The sequence below is a fragment of the Salvelinus alpinus genome, chromosome 3 (genome assembly GCF_045679555.1).
Source record: "Salvelinus alpinus chromosome 3, SLU_Salpinus.1, whole genome shotgun sequence".
Taxonomy (NCBI): Eukaryota; Metazoa; Chordata; class Actinopteri; order Salmoniformes; family Salmonidae; genus Salvelinus; species Salvelinus alpinus.
This window is the reverse complement of record NC_092088.1, coordinates 39,794,782-39,808,714: the sequence shown is the minus strand read 5'-3', so window position 1 is coordinate 39,808,714 and position 13,933 is coordinate 39,794,782. Positions and strand designations below refer to the sequence as shown.

Sequence of the window (13,933 nt, the reverse complement as noted above, 5' to 3'; positions counted from 1 at the left end):
TCTCCCTTGGGTACAGGCACTTCGGCATGTGCGCTCTTTTCGTCTCTCTCGCCTCGTCTTCTTGGTCATGCTGCTCTTTCATGCACACATCCATTTAACCAGTATTGCCCGTCCGACGTGTGTGTTTCCGTCTCTCTAACTTGTCTCTCTGTCTAGGATGGGAAGGATGATAAGGGCGAGTCGTCTTCCGGAGGGAAAGCCTCCATTAAGAACGTGCTGGACGGTCTGGGGGACCTGTGGGATCAGCAGCAGTATGACACAGAGTACAACCTGGACAGCTTCATGCACACGCTCCACTAGCCTCTTGCCCAGCCAGACTAAACGATGCTCATCCACCTCCAGCCTAGCAGGGTCATTCTACACAGCCCTCAGGATGGGATCCCCCCCCCTCACACGCACAAGTTTAGCCACATTGACATTCGCCCAAGCCCCAAGGATTCGGTTTTCAACCCCCACAACATCCAGGGTTCAGTGCTATCTGCCAGTCTGAACCTGGTTATCCCTATGGCTCCCTCGGTAGTCTCCCACCCGGAGGCCTACTGACTTGACCACCTAAAGGCCTTCCCATCTTCAGTCCTGTCTGCCATGTGCCCTCTTTTCCCAGGGGGACAGAGGGCCCTCTAGTCTGTCCTTGGGACTGCCTGTGGTGATTCTCCTTATAATTGGCAGGCTTAAAGCACTCTGTCACCCTCTTGGAGGACTACCACTGCTCTATTGACATATGGTCAAAAACCAGGTGTGATCGCTAGAAAGAGGAGGCAGGGGTTGTGAGCTGACCTATAGGAACACACCCGTGTGCTGGCTCTTTATAGCGGGCTACTGGATTGTGCTGCAGCTGCTGGCTAGTGGGGGGTGGTAGTTTTGGGTTGTAGACCTGTGACCTATAGATGACTCTCATCCCAAGGTGGCACTAGTCTCCCCACGGATGTCCTGTGTAAGCACATTCATTTCACCTTTCTCACCGCAGAACTCTTATCAGTCGACTGACCTGGCAGATGATTGGAAAAGCTATGGTCATGGCCAGTGCTGCTCCTCCCCAACCTTGTAAAATGTTACTCTGAATGGCACTACAGGGACAAACTGAAATGCGCCCCCTCCCCCCCGCCCAAGAGGACTTGTCAGAGTTTTAAGAGAATGCAGACCTGTAAATATTTCTGTAATTTCTGCTTTTTGTTTAAACGAATAGAATTATAATAAATTCTACAGACCTTTCAGTGTGTGTCTTGTGCGTGCTCTGTCTTGTCCTCATAGTCTGCATTCCCATGTTGATTTGAAGAACACTGTATATAACTTTGAACATGGCCAGTAGAGGGTGTGTTCTTGCATTTAGGAATGATGGCACAGATTAAAATTGTTCATTCAGAGCTAGAGGTGCATGATGTTGAAAAGCAAGAGAAAGTAAATGTTGCTTTAAAGTGAAGATGACTACACCTATTCAGTGATACTAGAGCTTTAGTTTGATCAGGTGACGGGTTAACTAGTCGTTTAACTGCTGCACATGTAAGCCCTATACTACGAGTCAGGTTTGAAGCGTTACCAAGCTAACCTGGGTCAACTGTATACAATTTTTTTAAATACTGATCACATTCCACAGTAATATGCATTTGAAACGTCATGCACAAACTTTCGTTTGAGCATTTCTATCGATTAGGAGTGGGGTAAAAGTTGCTTGTGCACGCACACCAGACTGCATTAACGATACGTAATTAAAGTGTGGCACTGACTCGTCCATGTATTGTTGATTCCGCATGGTTTCAATGAGTTTGGCGTTGGACTAGCCACGTGGGACATGCACGTGCAGTTCCAAGCAGGCAGATTCCCAAGAGCCACGGTAATAAAACGGATGAAGCCTGAGCTGAGCTGGAATATGAAGCTAGCTGAAGCTGCCTAGCTTTCGAAAACCCTGAGTAGATCTCACTTCTTTCATAGTCTACCCAGGGCCGGCTCTCAATTTACTTTTAAGAGTTAGAATAGACTATACAATGTGAGCCATCAGTTTTGTCAGTCAATTAGTCTAGCCAGTTATCTAAATTTGTAGTAATCCTGGTCGAATACCAACCGGGCTTACAGGGCACGTGCCTGACCGCCACGGTGCACCCGTTGGTTTTGATAGTCACACTGATTTGTCTTTCTTCCAACCCAAAAAATTGCTTCGGACCCACAAAAGGCTAGCCAGCCCAGAGTATACCCCTCTGGTAGGAAGAAAACAAACATATAAATGCAACATGTCAAGTGTTGGTCCCATGTTTCATGAGCTGAAATTAAAGGTTTGCCCAAAAAATCCATAAACATCTTTTCATGTTTTTTATGCACACATGTTTACATCCCTGTAAATGAGCGTTTCTCCGTTGCCAAAATAATCCATCCACCTGACTAGTGGCATATCAAGAAGCTGATTAAACCGCATAATCATTACAGGTACACCATGTGCTGGTTCTAACATGCCTCCTTTGTCCTGGTCTTGTACACATTCAAATTGCGCCCACTTTTTGACAGGTGTAGACGATTAAGACTCATTGTAATCAGATTTTTCTGCCCACCTCCAGAGGCAGTCAAGCACACATTGTCTGGATATCTTACAAGTGTTGACAGACCTGGACAGTGAAGCCATAATTATCCTGCCGTTAAAATCATTGACATGTGGCACCTTTGATTTATGTCATCAATATGAGTCTTAAATATATTGAAAGAATAGAGGTCACATTTGCATACAGGAAAGATGTTCACAATCGACGCAGTGGACAGGTTAGAGATGCATTTCTGAAAATGTTGGCACAATCAAATTCCAAACTTTCCCTTAGTGCCAGGTATAAACAAGACTAGAGAGATAGATTGACTATGTATAGCGAAGATCTTGGTGTATAAAGTGACGCGGAAGAGCAAAAAAGCATTGAACGCTGTTCTGCGAGTGGTCTGCGGCAGTTGGTTAATAACGAGCGTTCTGAAGTACAACTTAAAGCCTAAGCTTTTCCCAAAAGCATTGTTAGTGGCAAAGACTAACTTACATGCAAATTCAAAATGCTGCTAAACCGATAAACCTACATTGCTTCAGTAACTTGTAATGTAACACAGGTCTTAAATGGATTTCAGTTCTTTTGAGATTTATTTTCACACGTCACATTTTTCCATTCCAGTCACACACCAGTCAAGCACCTTACTCCAGGCAGAACATCAGGGGATGAGAGAAAGAGGTGGAAAAGGAGGCCATGCAAAAGACGACAATATTTCACAGCGTCATACAACTATATTTAATAAGACTTGCTTGTTATTAGTACAGAAAAGGGAAAAGGTGGGAACTACAACCTTGAAGCAGTAGTAGTAAGCATTAGCAGCATAGAGCGCCATGTTTTTTTACAGTTATACTGCAAATTCAGACAAGCATAGGTCCAAGTCAACAATTTCAAAGCCTCGTCAAGATAGAACCAGTAATCAAACAAAAAGTGTTACTTTGAAAAATTAATGAACAAACACTTTTAAAAAGTTGATTTTGTCTGAGAAAAACTTGAGCAAGTTTTTTATCATTTTTTTGAGATCACAAAATGAAGGGCCTACTGAGAGAACATTCATGATGCATAAGTGAATATACTATCCAAATCTAGTGTTATATGAAATAGGTATATTTCGATAGGATTATATGAAATTTCCTCCACCACACATGATTTCCATCTTAGCCAAACTGTCCATTTCAGTTGCACATAGTAGTTTAATATTGTCAGGGTATAGTGTTTGCTTAACAAATAAATCAAATGTAATAAATACTAGACAAATACTTGGTGGTATGACTGTAATACTGACCCTTGGGAGAAAGCACTGGGTTAGTACGAGATGAAGTTAATTAGTAGAACACCACCTGTACAAACTGGTAGAAAAGGCAAGCTAAAAATAACATTCTCAGACCAGCATTTGCATTGGTGTTTTTTTCCGCTTATTGATGACAATACTATAGTGGTGATGTCACAACACTTCATATGGAGCAATAGTCTATGGATATGAGGGCAAAAATCCAGTTAATGCCATCCCCGAAGAACACACCGCATAATGTTATCTTGGCTCAAATTGTATCTTGGCTCAAATTTCAATCTAAAGGCCAGTTTGTACACACTAAACTGTGACTAAAGAAATCTAGGTGGTTTGGGGATAAAGAAAACATGTCAAAGATTTAGATGTATGCCTTCTATCATCGTGAATAAATTCCAACAAGTCACACCCTCCACTTAATTATACAGTTCATCTTAACATTTACATTCATTCTTAAATACAATCTCACTGGTGCGCATAGCCACTTTTCAGGTTCCTACAGGGGTTTACCCACCATCTGAAACTAAAGGGAGGGTCATGTAACATGATTAACATTTTATAGGTATTAATGTGATGTTTCACATCAGTGGAAGTGTTGTGACATCTTGGCCATACAATGTTATTGACAGTAATGTTATTGACTAGGTGGGGTTATACCGTAGTAGCAGAAGCAGGAGTGGTAAGTAGCATTGTCCAGCTTCCACAACATCACAACATACCACATTCTGCCTTTTTATTTTATTGCCTGTTCATTTGTTTTACATTGCCAATCACTTAACAATACCAAAGGTCATAGTTTTTTTTGTTTTTTTCCCTCTCCTTAAATCATCGTCACACTAATGTAAGCAACATCAGCGAGTTAACACATTAAGCTTTGCATTTAAAAAATCTACACACTTAAGTAACAATATTACAAAGGTTTTTCAGCTTCCTAAAATAAAGTGAACAAATGAAAAAAGTAACTTTTTTTTAAAGAATTAGCATCATAAAATGAATTTATTCCAAGTAAAAATATAAAATAATATTAATGACATTGACCAGATATGAAAGTCTCCCCCAGAAATAACTATTAATGGTTGAGAAATAAGTCTGTAAAGAAAATACGAAATAAAAATACGTAAATGTTTAAATAATTTTCTTTTTTAGCAAAAATCTCTAAAAATAATGAAAAATTTCTCAGTACAAAGGCTACATTACTACTGGAAGGTACTAGCATGTAGAGTAGGTAAATACACAGTAGAAAATGATTTTAGTGAATCACAATGCTTGCAATGAAAATAAATCTGCAATAAAGATTTGCCTCTTTCTTTTTTCTTCTTTTTTTTTTTTACAAACAGTACAAACAGTATTGCACATTACAACAAAGAATCGAGGTTCTTAGCCTTAAAAAAATGGGACTAATTCAAGTCTTGCGTGAATAGAAGGCTACCAGTCAATTGATACACCTTGGGGGCTTTCGAAAAAGTTACAGTTGAAACACTTGTATCTCTTAATAATAATTTTAAAAAACATTCCTTTCTCTCCACCTCATCTGCTTAAAGTCTATTTTTTTTAAACAATCTCAGGCTAACAAAATTAGGGTGTTGCTTTTACAAAACAAAATGAAACACATACTTTTAGGAAACATAAAAAAGTTCTTAAAAAATAACATGAACAGAAGATCTCTTTCACAATTCTGGTCAGCATAGTAAATGACTGATTATAAATATACAAAATAAGGGAAGTATCTTCAGTTCACCTGATAGACTTTTATTTATATAGAACAATTTTTTTTAGGACTAATGTTTTCCTTGGAACACTACCACTCATGTTACGTTTGTCTTGGTGACACCGTGCTTCCACGGGTATAAGACCAGTGGGAAACTCACTCTAACCTCCTCTGTAATAAGGTAGACTCTGTACTTCAGCTAACTACGACATTATATTAAAGTTATAAAGCTCTAGCTCCTTCAGTTGTTTTTTTTTCAAAAAATAAAATTTAAAATAAAAGCAAATAAGCATGACAAAAAATAAAATCAACCACCTGTTAAATCATCTCTGGCAAAATTAAATTAATATATATTTTTTAATTTGAATAAACTTACTTAGAAAATATCAATTTCTCTCCTAATATATTTCAAAATTGAGGTATTGCAAAAGATCATGTCAGTCAGAAAGCACACTTTTTGTTTTTCTCCCAACAAAAACAATTGCTGACTGTTAAACTGTCCAGATACAAAGAGTAGTGCATAACACGTCTATTATAGAGAAGGAACAAACATAGAAAACCCTTCTGGGCGGGGAAAGACATCTCACAAAAACACCCAGAATTCACTTAAATAGGGAGACTTATTATTACTCATGGTTAGCCTCTTTTTTTTGTTGTAGACTTTTCTATCAATAAAAAAGTATCTTCGGTTTAGATTAGTTTACTTTTACAAGAAACAAACAAAATGGTTTGTCCTAAAGCAAACCGTTTTGCGACTAAAACCGAGAGAGGACGGCGGGGTGCCAGCACGGGACAATCGCAACACACAGAAAAGGAGACGACACATCAACTCGCAATGTTGTAGGATCCAGACTGGATTGTCCACAAAACTGCTAAAAACCAGTGTAACTTAGCCCCAAACTCCACCGCTCAAACCCAAACCAACCCCAGCAGCCAATACTTTGTTTATTTGTCCTGCATTTATAACTACCCAATACCGCCCACCCCACCCCCTCCCATCCAACTGCACCCCATACCATAGCCTTTTGATTTAAAACAAAATGTCCACCATTTTAGCAGGTCATTATTCTACTTCAAGCTTTGCAGGAAAATCTGGATAAATATGGTAAATCCCAGCTAGCACACAATGTTCTGGCAATGTTATTACAACCCCGTAGCCAGAGAACTTTGTGCAGGCTGAGAAGGAGCTCAGTTTACTAAACCACAAGTCTCCAGTAGCTTCAATGTTCTGTCTATCTTCTCATCACTGTCTCGTATGCCTTGTCACCACAACAGTACAAATGTTTCTAACTTGCACCTTTAAACCCACAGGCATAGCGCTTGATGCGTCGCACAGTATCATCTGTGGTCTCCGTATGTGTCGGTGGTTTAAGTTGAACATATGTGAGCTCTTTGGTTTTTTTGGGGACACGACCCTGTCAACAGTACAGACAGCAGTTCTGTGTTTCTCAGATTCAAGCTCACTTTAGTCTGCGTGTCATATGTTCTGTGTATTTGGGTCAAACTTTGTGTGCGTCCTAGGTCTGTATATGTACATGTTTGTATGTATGTTTAAGAGAACGAGAACCATCTGTCTAATGTGTGTGTGTGTGTGTGTGTGTATGAGAGAACGTATATACGTGTGCATACATTAGTTCATGAAGTTTCACAGGACTTCTATGTCGGACGTTAACAACACTTAAAGCGAAATCACAGTTCTATAGGCATACTCAGACCCAACTACGTACGGTATAAAAAAGAAAATGTGCACAATTATATTAACAATCACTGCAAAAAAAAAAAAAAAAAGTACTTCACCTATCGTAGACAGTTTTAAATGATATATCCTACATCTACTTGGATTCAGGATTAATATGAAGGTTTCGTCATCTGGTTATGTTAGCCACCTTGTGCAGAAGCAGTCTGCTCATACTGCCCCTGTGGCTGTTAACTTCTCACTGGAGGTGTTGGATTCTTTTACCAGTCTGTCTTCCCTGTTGAGTCCAGTTTCATGCTAGTTGTACGTACATCTATATTGGTGTTGTGCAAACATGGGCAGAATTGAATAGTAGACATGAGACTGAAATTCTATTGCATGCAGCAACCTGATTGAAAAGAACATGCAGTTAGGGGCGACCCCCCCCCCCTCCTTTACCCCACATCATACTAGGCATCATAAGGGACGCCCCTCTCCCTATGATAGCCTGTCATCAACCTTAACACCAGGTGACATCATAGTTGTTATAACACCCTAGCCTGAATAAAGTACTATTCAGCAGCAAAAGCTATCGCAGCATTACATCAACATAACACTAGAAAATAGTCATAAAAAAAATATTTAAAAAATAAAGACCTACAAATCAAAAGCAAAACAAAATCTGATTGCGTCTTATGAGGTATTAATTTTACTATTTTCAGAGTCAAAATGGAGAGCAAATATAGCCATGTTTTCAAAAAAAAATTTTTTATCTGGGCTTCTATGGCCCAGACTACTAGATAATTGTTTAGTCTTGCTACATCTTATGCCACCTATTTAGTTTTTCTGAATGCATGGATTTCACTTTTGCCTTTGGTAATATAAGGGGCGATATCCTAAAACATTTTTTAAATAAGTGCATGCTCCTTTCCCATAGAATTTAATTATCTTTATATGTTAGATAGATATATTTAAAACAAAAATATATATATATACTTTTTAAATATATATGTACTGTAACTGTATAAATCAGGAGACCCTGACCCACCAAGTCATGGAACAGGGGACTTTAACACAATATGTTTTTTGCTAACATCACATGTGTGTTTAGTGAGTTTTGAGCCAAAGTGCAAATTCTAAGCAGATAGACTTTTGCGATTCATTTTTTTTCTTCACCCTATTGTCATCATAAGGGTACACTGGACAATGAGTTCGTAATCAAGCGGTGTAGTTTGAAAAAGAAAGACCCATGTATTTGTAGTTATCCTCTTCACTGATGTTGAGGTGCTGGGGAGGGGGTGCAGAGCAGGGGGGGGTGAGGGGGGGTGTAGCGCTGTCCCGGTTGAGGGGCTGTTGGGGGTGGGGCCGCGGGGCAGGGCTTATCTCGACCCCCTCAGCTCCAGCGGAAGGACACGTGTCGAGGGCGGTCGCCCCCCTCCTTCACCAGTGGCTTGTGGAACTCTCGGCCCGCCCGGGAGTGGATACTGGCCCAGCAGTACTCACAGTAGTACTGCAGGCAGGTGACGTTGGCACAGAAGAAGGGGGCAAACTTCCCCCCACAGCGCGCCCCCTGGCACTCGTCACACATCTGATCGTCCAAGACGTATGGCTTCACCTCCACCTGAAGGAAGGTCAGAGAAAGGAGACACTGGCTTATTATCTTCTTGGCATGAGGTCTAGATTGAACTCAAACTTGAATCTCTATTGTCGGGATGTAAACAGAGTCTATATGCTTTATGCTAAATGTTTGACCAAGTGCAAGACATTGCTGTTAGCTCCCGAGTTCTGAAATGTATATTTCTGTTCATGTTTTATTTGCCCGTTTAATGTCAACTGTGACATCCTAAAGGCTAAAAATATCAACTTCTCAAATACGTTTCTGTCTCTAGTTGTTCCAATTTTCCTCTCTATGGGTAAGGAAGGCACTGCAAAAGCAGATGTGGTGAATATTTTAAGAGCCAAAGTGACTCATGTGTCCAAGTGTTGCACAACATTCTCAGGCCACTGCCTGGTACTCTTTATGCACGGAAGCAGGTATACGTCTACACACACACACACACACGAGAGAATTTGGAGTCCGTTGACCGTTGTTGAGGGACAGACTATCCAATCTGTGTCTCCATGGAGATGACACAGTGTGTGAGCAGGCCCTGGTTACATACAGCGATCCCTCCACTACAGCCTGACAGTGTAATGAAGGGTTCTCTTTAAACCCCCAGCCCTGGTAAGACGACGACTAGCAATGGCCAAAGCCAGAAACAGACTGGCAACCAGGCTCATTTTCATTTGGCACCAAACGGTAGGAAACGGACAGAAAAAGGGTACCCGAGCGTGTCCAACAGCGCTTGTTTTTGGTTTCCGTTGCAAAATGTTTTGCTATGGTGTGCCCTAATGAATACGGCCAATAAATACCCGTATCACCTCAGTGAGTACAACAATGAAGCTGTTCTGAGGTACAGTAATTGAACCATTCTGACATATCATTAAGACAATACCAAGATCCGGTGGGGTGCCCCCACCCAGGCAGTGGCAGTGCTGGCAACACTAGCTGCAGTAACCCATGGGGAGGGGGTCACACTCGGACATTCAGAGAGGGGGTATATTATTGTGGCCCTGGCGGCACAAAATCAAAGTCGGACTGCATGGAGATGCGTGGGGACATGGTCATGACGGGTGGCCGTATTGTGGGTGTTTCAGGAATAAGGTGTACATTTGACCTCCATTATCTAGGATGTGACAATGGTAAATAAATATCTCAATTTTTGCTCATTTTTTGTGCGGTCTTGCAGGCCTTCTCATGCAGCTGCAACTGCATTTGTAAATCATGACCCATCTTGAGTTGGGCGCTGGGATGGTGCAATTGTTGAGAAAGTGAGCTTATGGTTGTGTGGGGGTAAGGGCTGAGTGTGTGTGGGTGTATGTGTGTATCCCACAACTGTTGCGAAGGAAGAAGTAAAAGATGTTAGGGACAATAGAGGATGATCCACAGATATATATAATACAAATCGAGGTGAGGGCAATGGAAATGCATATGGCAATTGATCTACTTCAATTCGGTAAATGGCACTGTATGCTCTTTTCAAAGAATGGATCCCAGTCGGTTCAGGGCTTTAGTTTCCTCATAACCAAAATGATCTGGACTAGTCCCGTCTCTAAACTGACGACTTCAAATCTACCTCTCTCAATCTTTATTTTTTTTTTTTTTTTTAAGGGTGGTCTGGGTGGTCGAGGGTGGTCTGCCGGGCATTGGGATGACAAGCCATCTCGAGATGAGGCCTTTTAGCGGGTGGAATAGTAGGGACCAATTGGAGGTTTACTTAGTAGAAATGCAAATATCATGGTACAACTATATAGACACTCAATCATTATGTTACTTTTTAATAGTACGTTTACAAAAATATATTCTGATTAAAAGAATGAAAGGTGTGTCTCATTATGGTAAGTGGTGAAATAAGTATAGCCAGTTACAATTGTAATGGCTTAGCAGATAATAAGAAAAGACGATCAGTATTTACCTGGCTAAAAGAGAAGGATTATAATATCTATTGTTTACAGGAAACCCATTCAACAGTTTTAGATGAAGTTTTGTGGAAAAAGAACTGGGGGGGCAAAATATATTTCTCCCATGGGCAAAGAAATTCAAAAGGGGTGATGGTTTTAATTAACAATAACTTTGATCCAAATGTGCAAATTGTCCAAACAGATCCTCAAGGTAGATGGATTATTTTAAATATGTTATTGGACAATAAACAAATATGGCTTGTTAACCTATACGGTCCGAATAATGATGATCCAAGCTTCTTTGAAAATATATATAAGAATTTATCAACTCTACAAGCAACACTAGACTCTATTATTATAGTGGGAGATTTTAATACGGTCTTAAATACCTCTATAGACCGGAAAGGAAATCACACTACAAACTATCACCCTCAGGCACTTAAGGAAATCATGAATGTCATGGATATTTTGGAATTAGTGGATATATGGAGACTTAAATACCCTGATTTAGTGAGATATACATGGCGGAGGCTGAATCAAGCTAGTCGTCTTGACTACTTTCTTATACCATTCTCTCTGGCACCAAAAGTTAAAAAAGTGTTGATAGGGGACAGAATGCGGTCGGATCATCACATAATTGGCATATATATTTCTCTTACAGAATTTCCACGTGGGCGAGGATATTGGAAATTTAATCAAAGTCTACTAGATGATAAATTGTTTAGAACTAGGACAGAAGATTTTATAACTGACTTTTTCAGACATAACATAGGTACAGCAGATCCCCTTATTGTATGGGACACTTTTAAGTGTGCCTTTAGAGGCCATGCAATTCAGTACTCATCTATAAAACAAAGGGAATTTAGATCAAAAGAGTCCATATTAACAAAGGAAATTGAAGGACTAACAGTACAGTTAGATAGCAATAAAAACGGTACCATAGAGGCACCGAATAAGTTAGAGGAAAAACAAAAAGAAATGGAGGAACTTATTCAAGAAAGATCCAGTGTAATATATTATAAAAATAAAGCGAACTGGATGGAATATCGGGAAAAATGCACCAAATTCTTTTTCAATCTTCAATATAGAAATGCTACCAAAAAAAATGTATTAAAACTTGTTACAAATGATGGAGTCACGCATGATTCACCAAATGATATTTTGAAAGAGGAAGTAAAGTACTTTAAGAATATGTTTTCGTTTCAGGCTCCTCCATCTCCACTAACTGAAACTAATTGTATGGATTTTTTTCCTATTAATAATGTAAAATTAACATCTGTACAGAAAGACTCATGTGAAGGCCAAATTACAGAGGAGGAACTGCTTGATGCAATTGGGGCCTTTAAGGATGGGAAAACTCCAGGGCTGGATGGCATACCAGTGGAAGTATACAAAACTTTTTTTGATATACTCAAAGGACCATTATTAGCTTGTTTTAACCACTCCTATATAAATGGTAGATTATCAGACACGCAACAAGAAGGTCTGATATCGTTATTACTGAAACAGGACCCACGTGGTATATATAAAGATCCAGTCCAATTAAAAAATTGGAGACCTCTTACACTTCAGTGTTGTGATGCAAAAATCCTAGCAAAATGCTTGGCGCATAGAATAAAAAAAGTTTTGTCAGATATTATTCATCCTAATCAGACAGGTTTTTTACATGGACGATACATTGGAGATAATATAAGGCAAGTACTGGAAACAATAGAACACTATGAAATATCGGGGACACCAGGCCTGGTTTTCATAGCTGATTTTGAAAAGACTTTTGATAAAGTACGACTGGAGTTTATATATAAATGCCTAGAATATTTCAATTTTGGGGAATCTCTTATAAAATGGGTTAAAATTATGTATAGTAACCCTAGGTGTAAAATAGTAAATAATGGCTACATCTCAGAAAATTTTAAACTATCTAGAGGAGTAAAACAAGGTTGTCCACTATCGGCATATCTATTTATTATTGCCATCGAAATGTTAGCTGTTAAAATTAGATCAAACATTAATATTAATGGATTAGAAATCCGTGGCTTAAAAACTAAGGTGTCATTGTACGCTGATGATTCATGTTTTCTTTTAAAACCACAACTAGAGTCTCTCCAGGGCCTCATAGAGGATCTAGATACCTTTGCTATCCTCTCTGGATTAAAACCAAATTATGATAAATGTACCATATTACGTATTGGATCACTAAAAAATACACATTTTATATTGCCATGTAGTTTACCAATTAAATGGTCTGACGGAGATGTGGACATACTCGGTATAAAAATCCCAAAAGAAAGAAATGATCTCACTCCAATAAATTTTTATAGAAAGTTAGCAAAAATAGATAAGATCTTGCTACCATGGAAAGGAAAATACCTGTCTATTTGTGGAAAAATCACCCTGATTAACTCTTTAGTCATATCACAGTTTACCTATTTGCTTATGGTTTTGCCTACACCTAGTGACCTGCTTTTTAAATTATATGAACAAAAAATATTCCATTTTATTTGGAACGGCAAGCCAGATAAAATTAAAAGGGCCTATTTATATAACGAATATGAATTCGGAGGGCAGAAATTATTAAATATTAAAGCATTAGACCTCTCACTAAAGGCATCAGTCATACAAAAGTTATACTTAAATCCAAACTGGTTCTCTAGTAAATTGGTACGAATGTCTCATCCTATGTTCAAGAAGGGCCTTTTTCCCTTTATTCAGATTACACCTGCTCACTTTCGGTTGTTTGAAAAGGAAATAATCTCCAAAATATCCTTATTTTTTAAACAAGCCTTAGAAAGTTGGTTGCAATTTCAGTTTAATCCACCTGAAAGGACGGAACAAATAGTACAACAAATATTGTGGTTAAATTCAAATATAGTAATTGATAAAAAAACTGTATTTATCGAAGAAATGTTTAAAAAAGGTATAATTTTTGTGAATGATATCATAAATAGGACTGGTGGAGTTATGTCACACATGCAGCTAACACAGACATATGGAAATGTCTGCTCTACCCAAAATTACAACCAATTAATTGCAGCATTACCACAAAAATGGAAGAGGCAAGTAGAAGGGGAAAAAAGTAAGGAACTTGTATGTCGGCCCTGTATTAAAGAACATAAATGGTTAAAGAAAAGTGTGATAAATAAAAACATATACCAATTTCATTTAAGGACCAAAAAACTGACAGCTGTGCCATATAAATTGCAAAATAGTTGGGAAGAGATTTTCGATGTACCCATTCCATGGCACATGGT

At 39.0% G+C, this 13,933-nt stretch overlaps 2 protein-coding genes across 9 annotated transcripts in view; one reads left to right on the top strand and one right to left on the bottom strand.

Moving 5' to 3' along the window:
* The window catches only part of LOC139570692 (TATA-binding protein-associated factor 172-like), a 67,389-nt gene extending 66,175 nt beyond the window's left edge, over positions 1-1,214 (top strand). The window contains exon 39 of the mRNA XM_071392800.1: positions 157-1,214. Coding sequence (XP_071248901.1) covers positions 157-300 — 144 coding nt within the window. The 3' untranslated portion in view covers positions 301-1,214. The remainder of the gene's footprint in view (positions 1-156) is intronic.
* Positions 1,215-3,233: 2,019 nt separating this feature from the next.
* LOC139570694 (cytoplasmic polyadenylation element-binding protein 3) overlaps positions 3,234-13,933 on the bottom strand; it is a 66,838-nt gene continuing 56,138 nt past the window's right edge. For all 8 annotated transcript variants that reach the window (XM_071392804.1, XM_071392807.1, XM_071392808.1 and 5 more), the window contains one exon: positions 3,234-8,802. In XM_071392804.1, the coding sequence (XP_071248905.1) occupies positions 8,575-8,802 (228 nt within the window). In that variant the 3' untranslated portion in view covers positions 3,234-8,574. The remainder of the gene's footprint in view (positions 8,803-13,933) is intronic.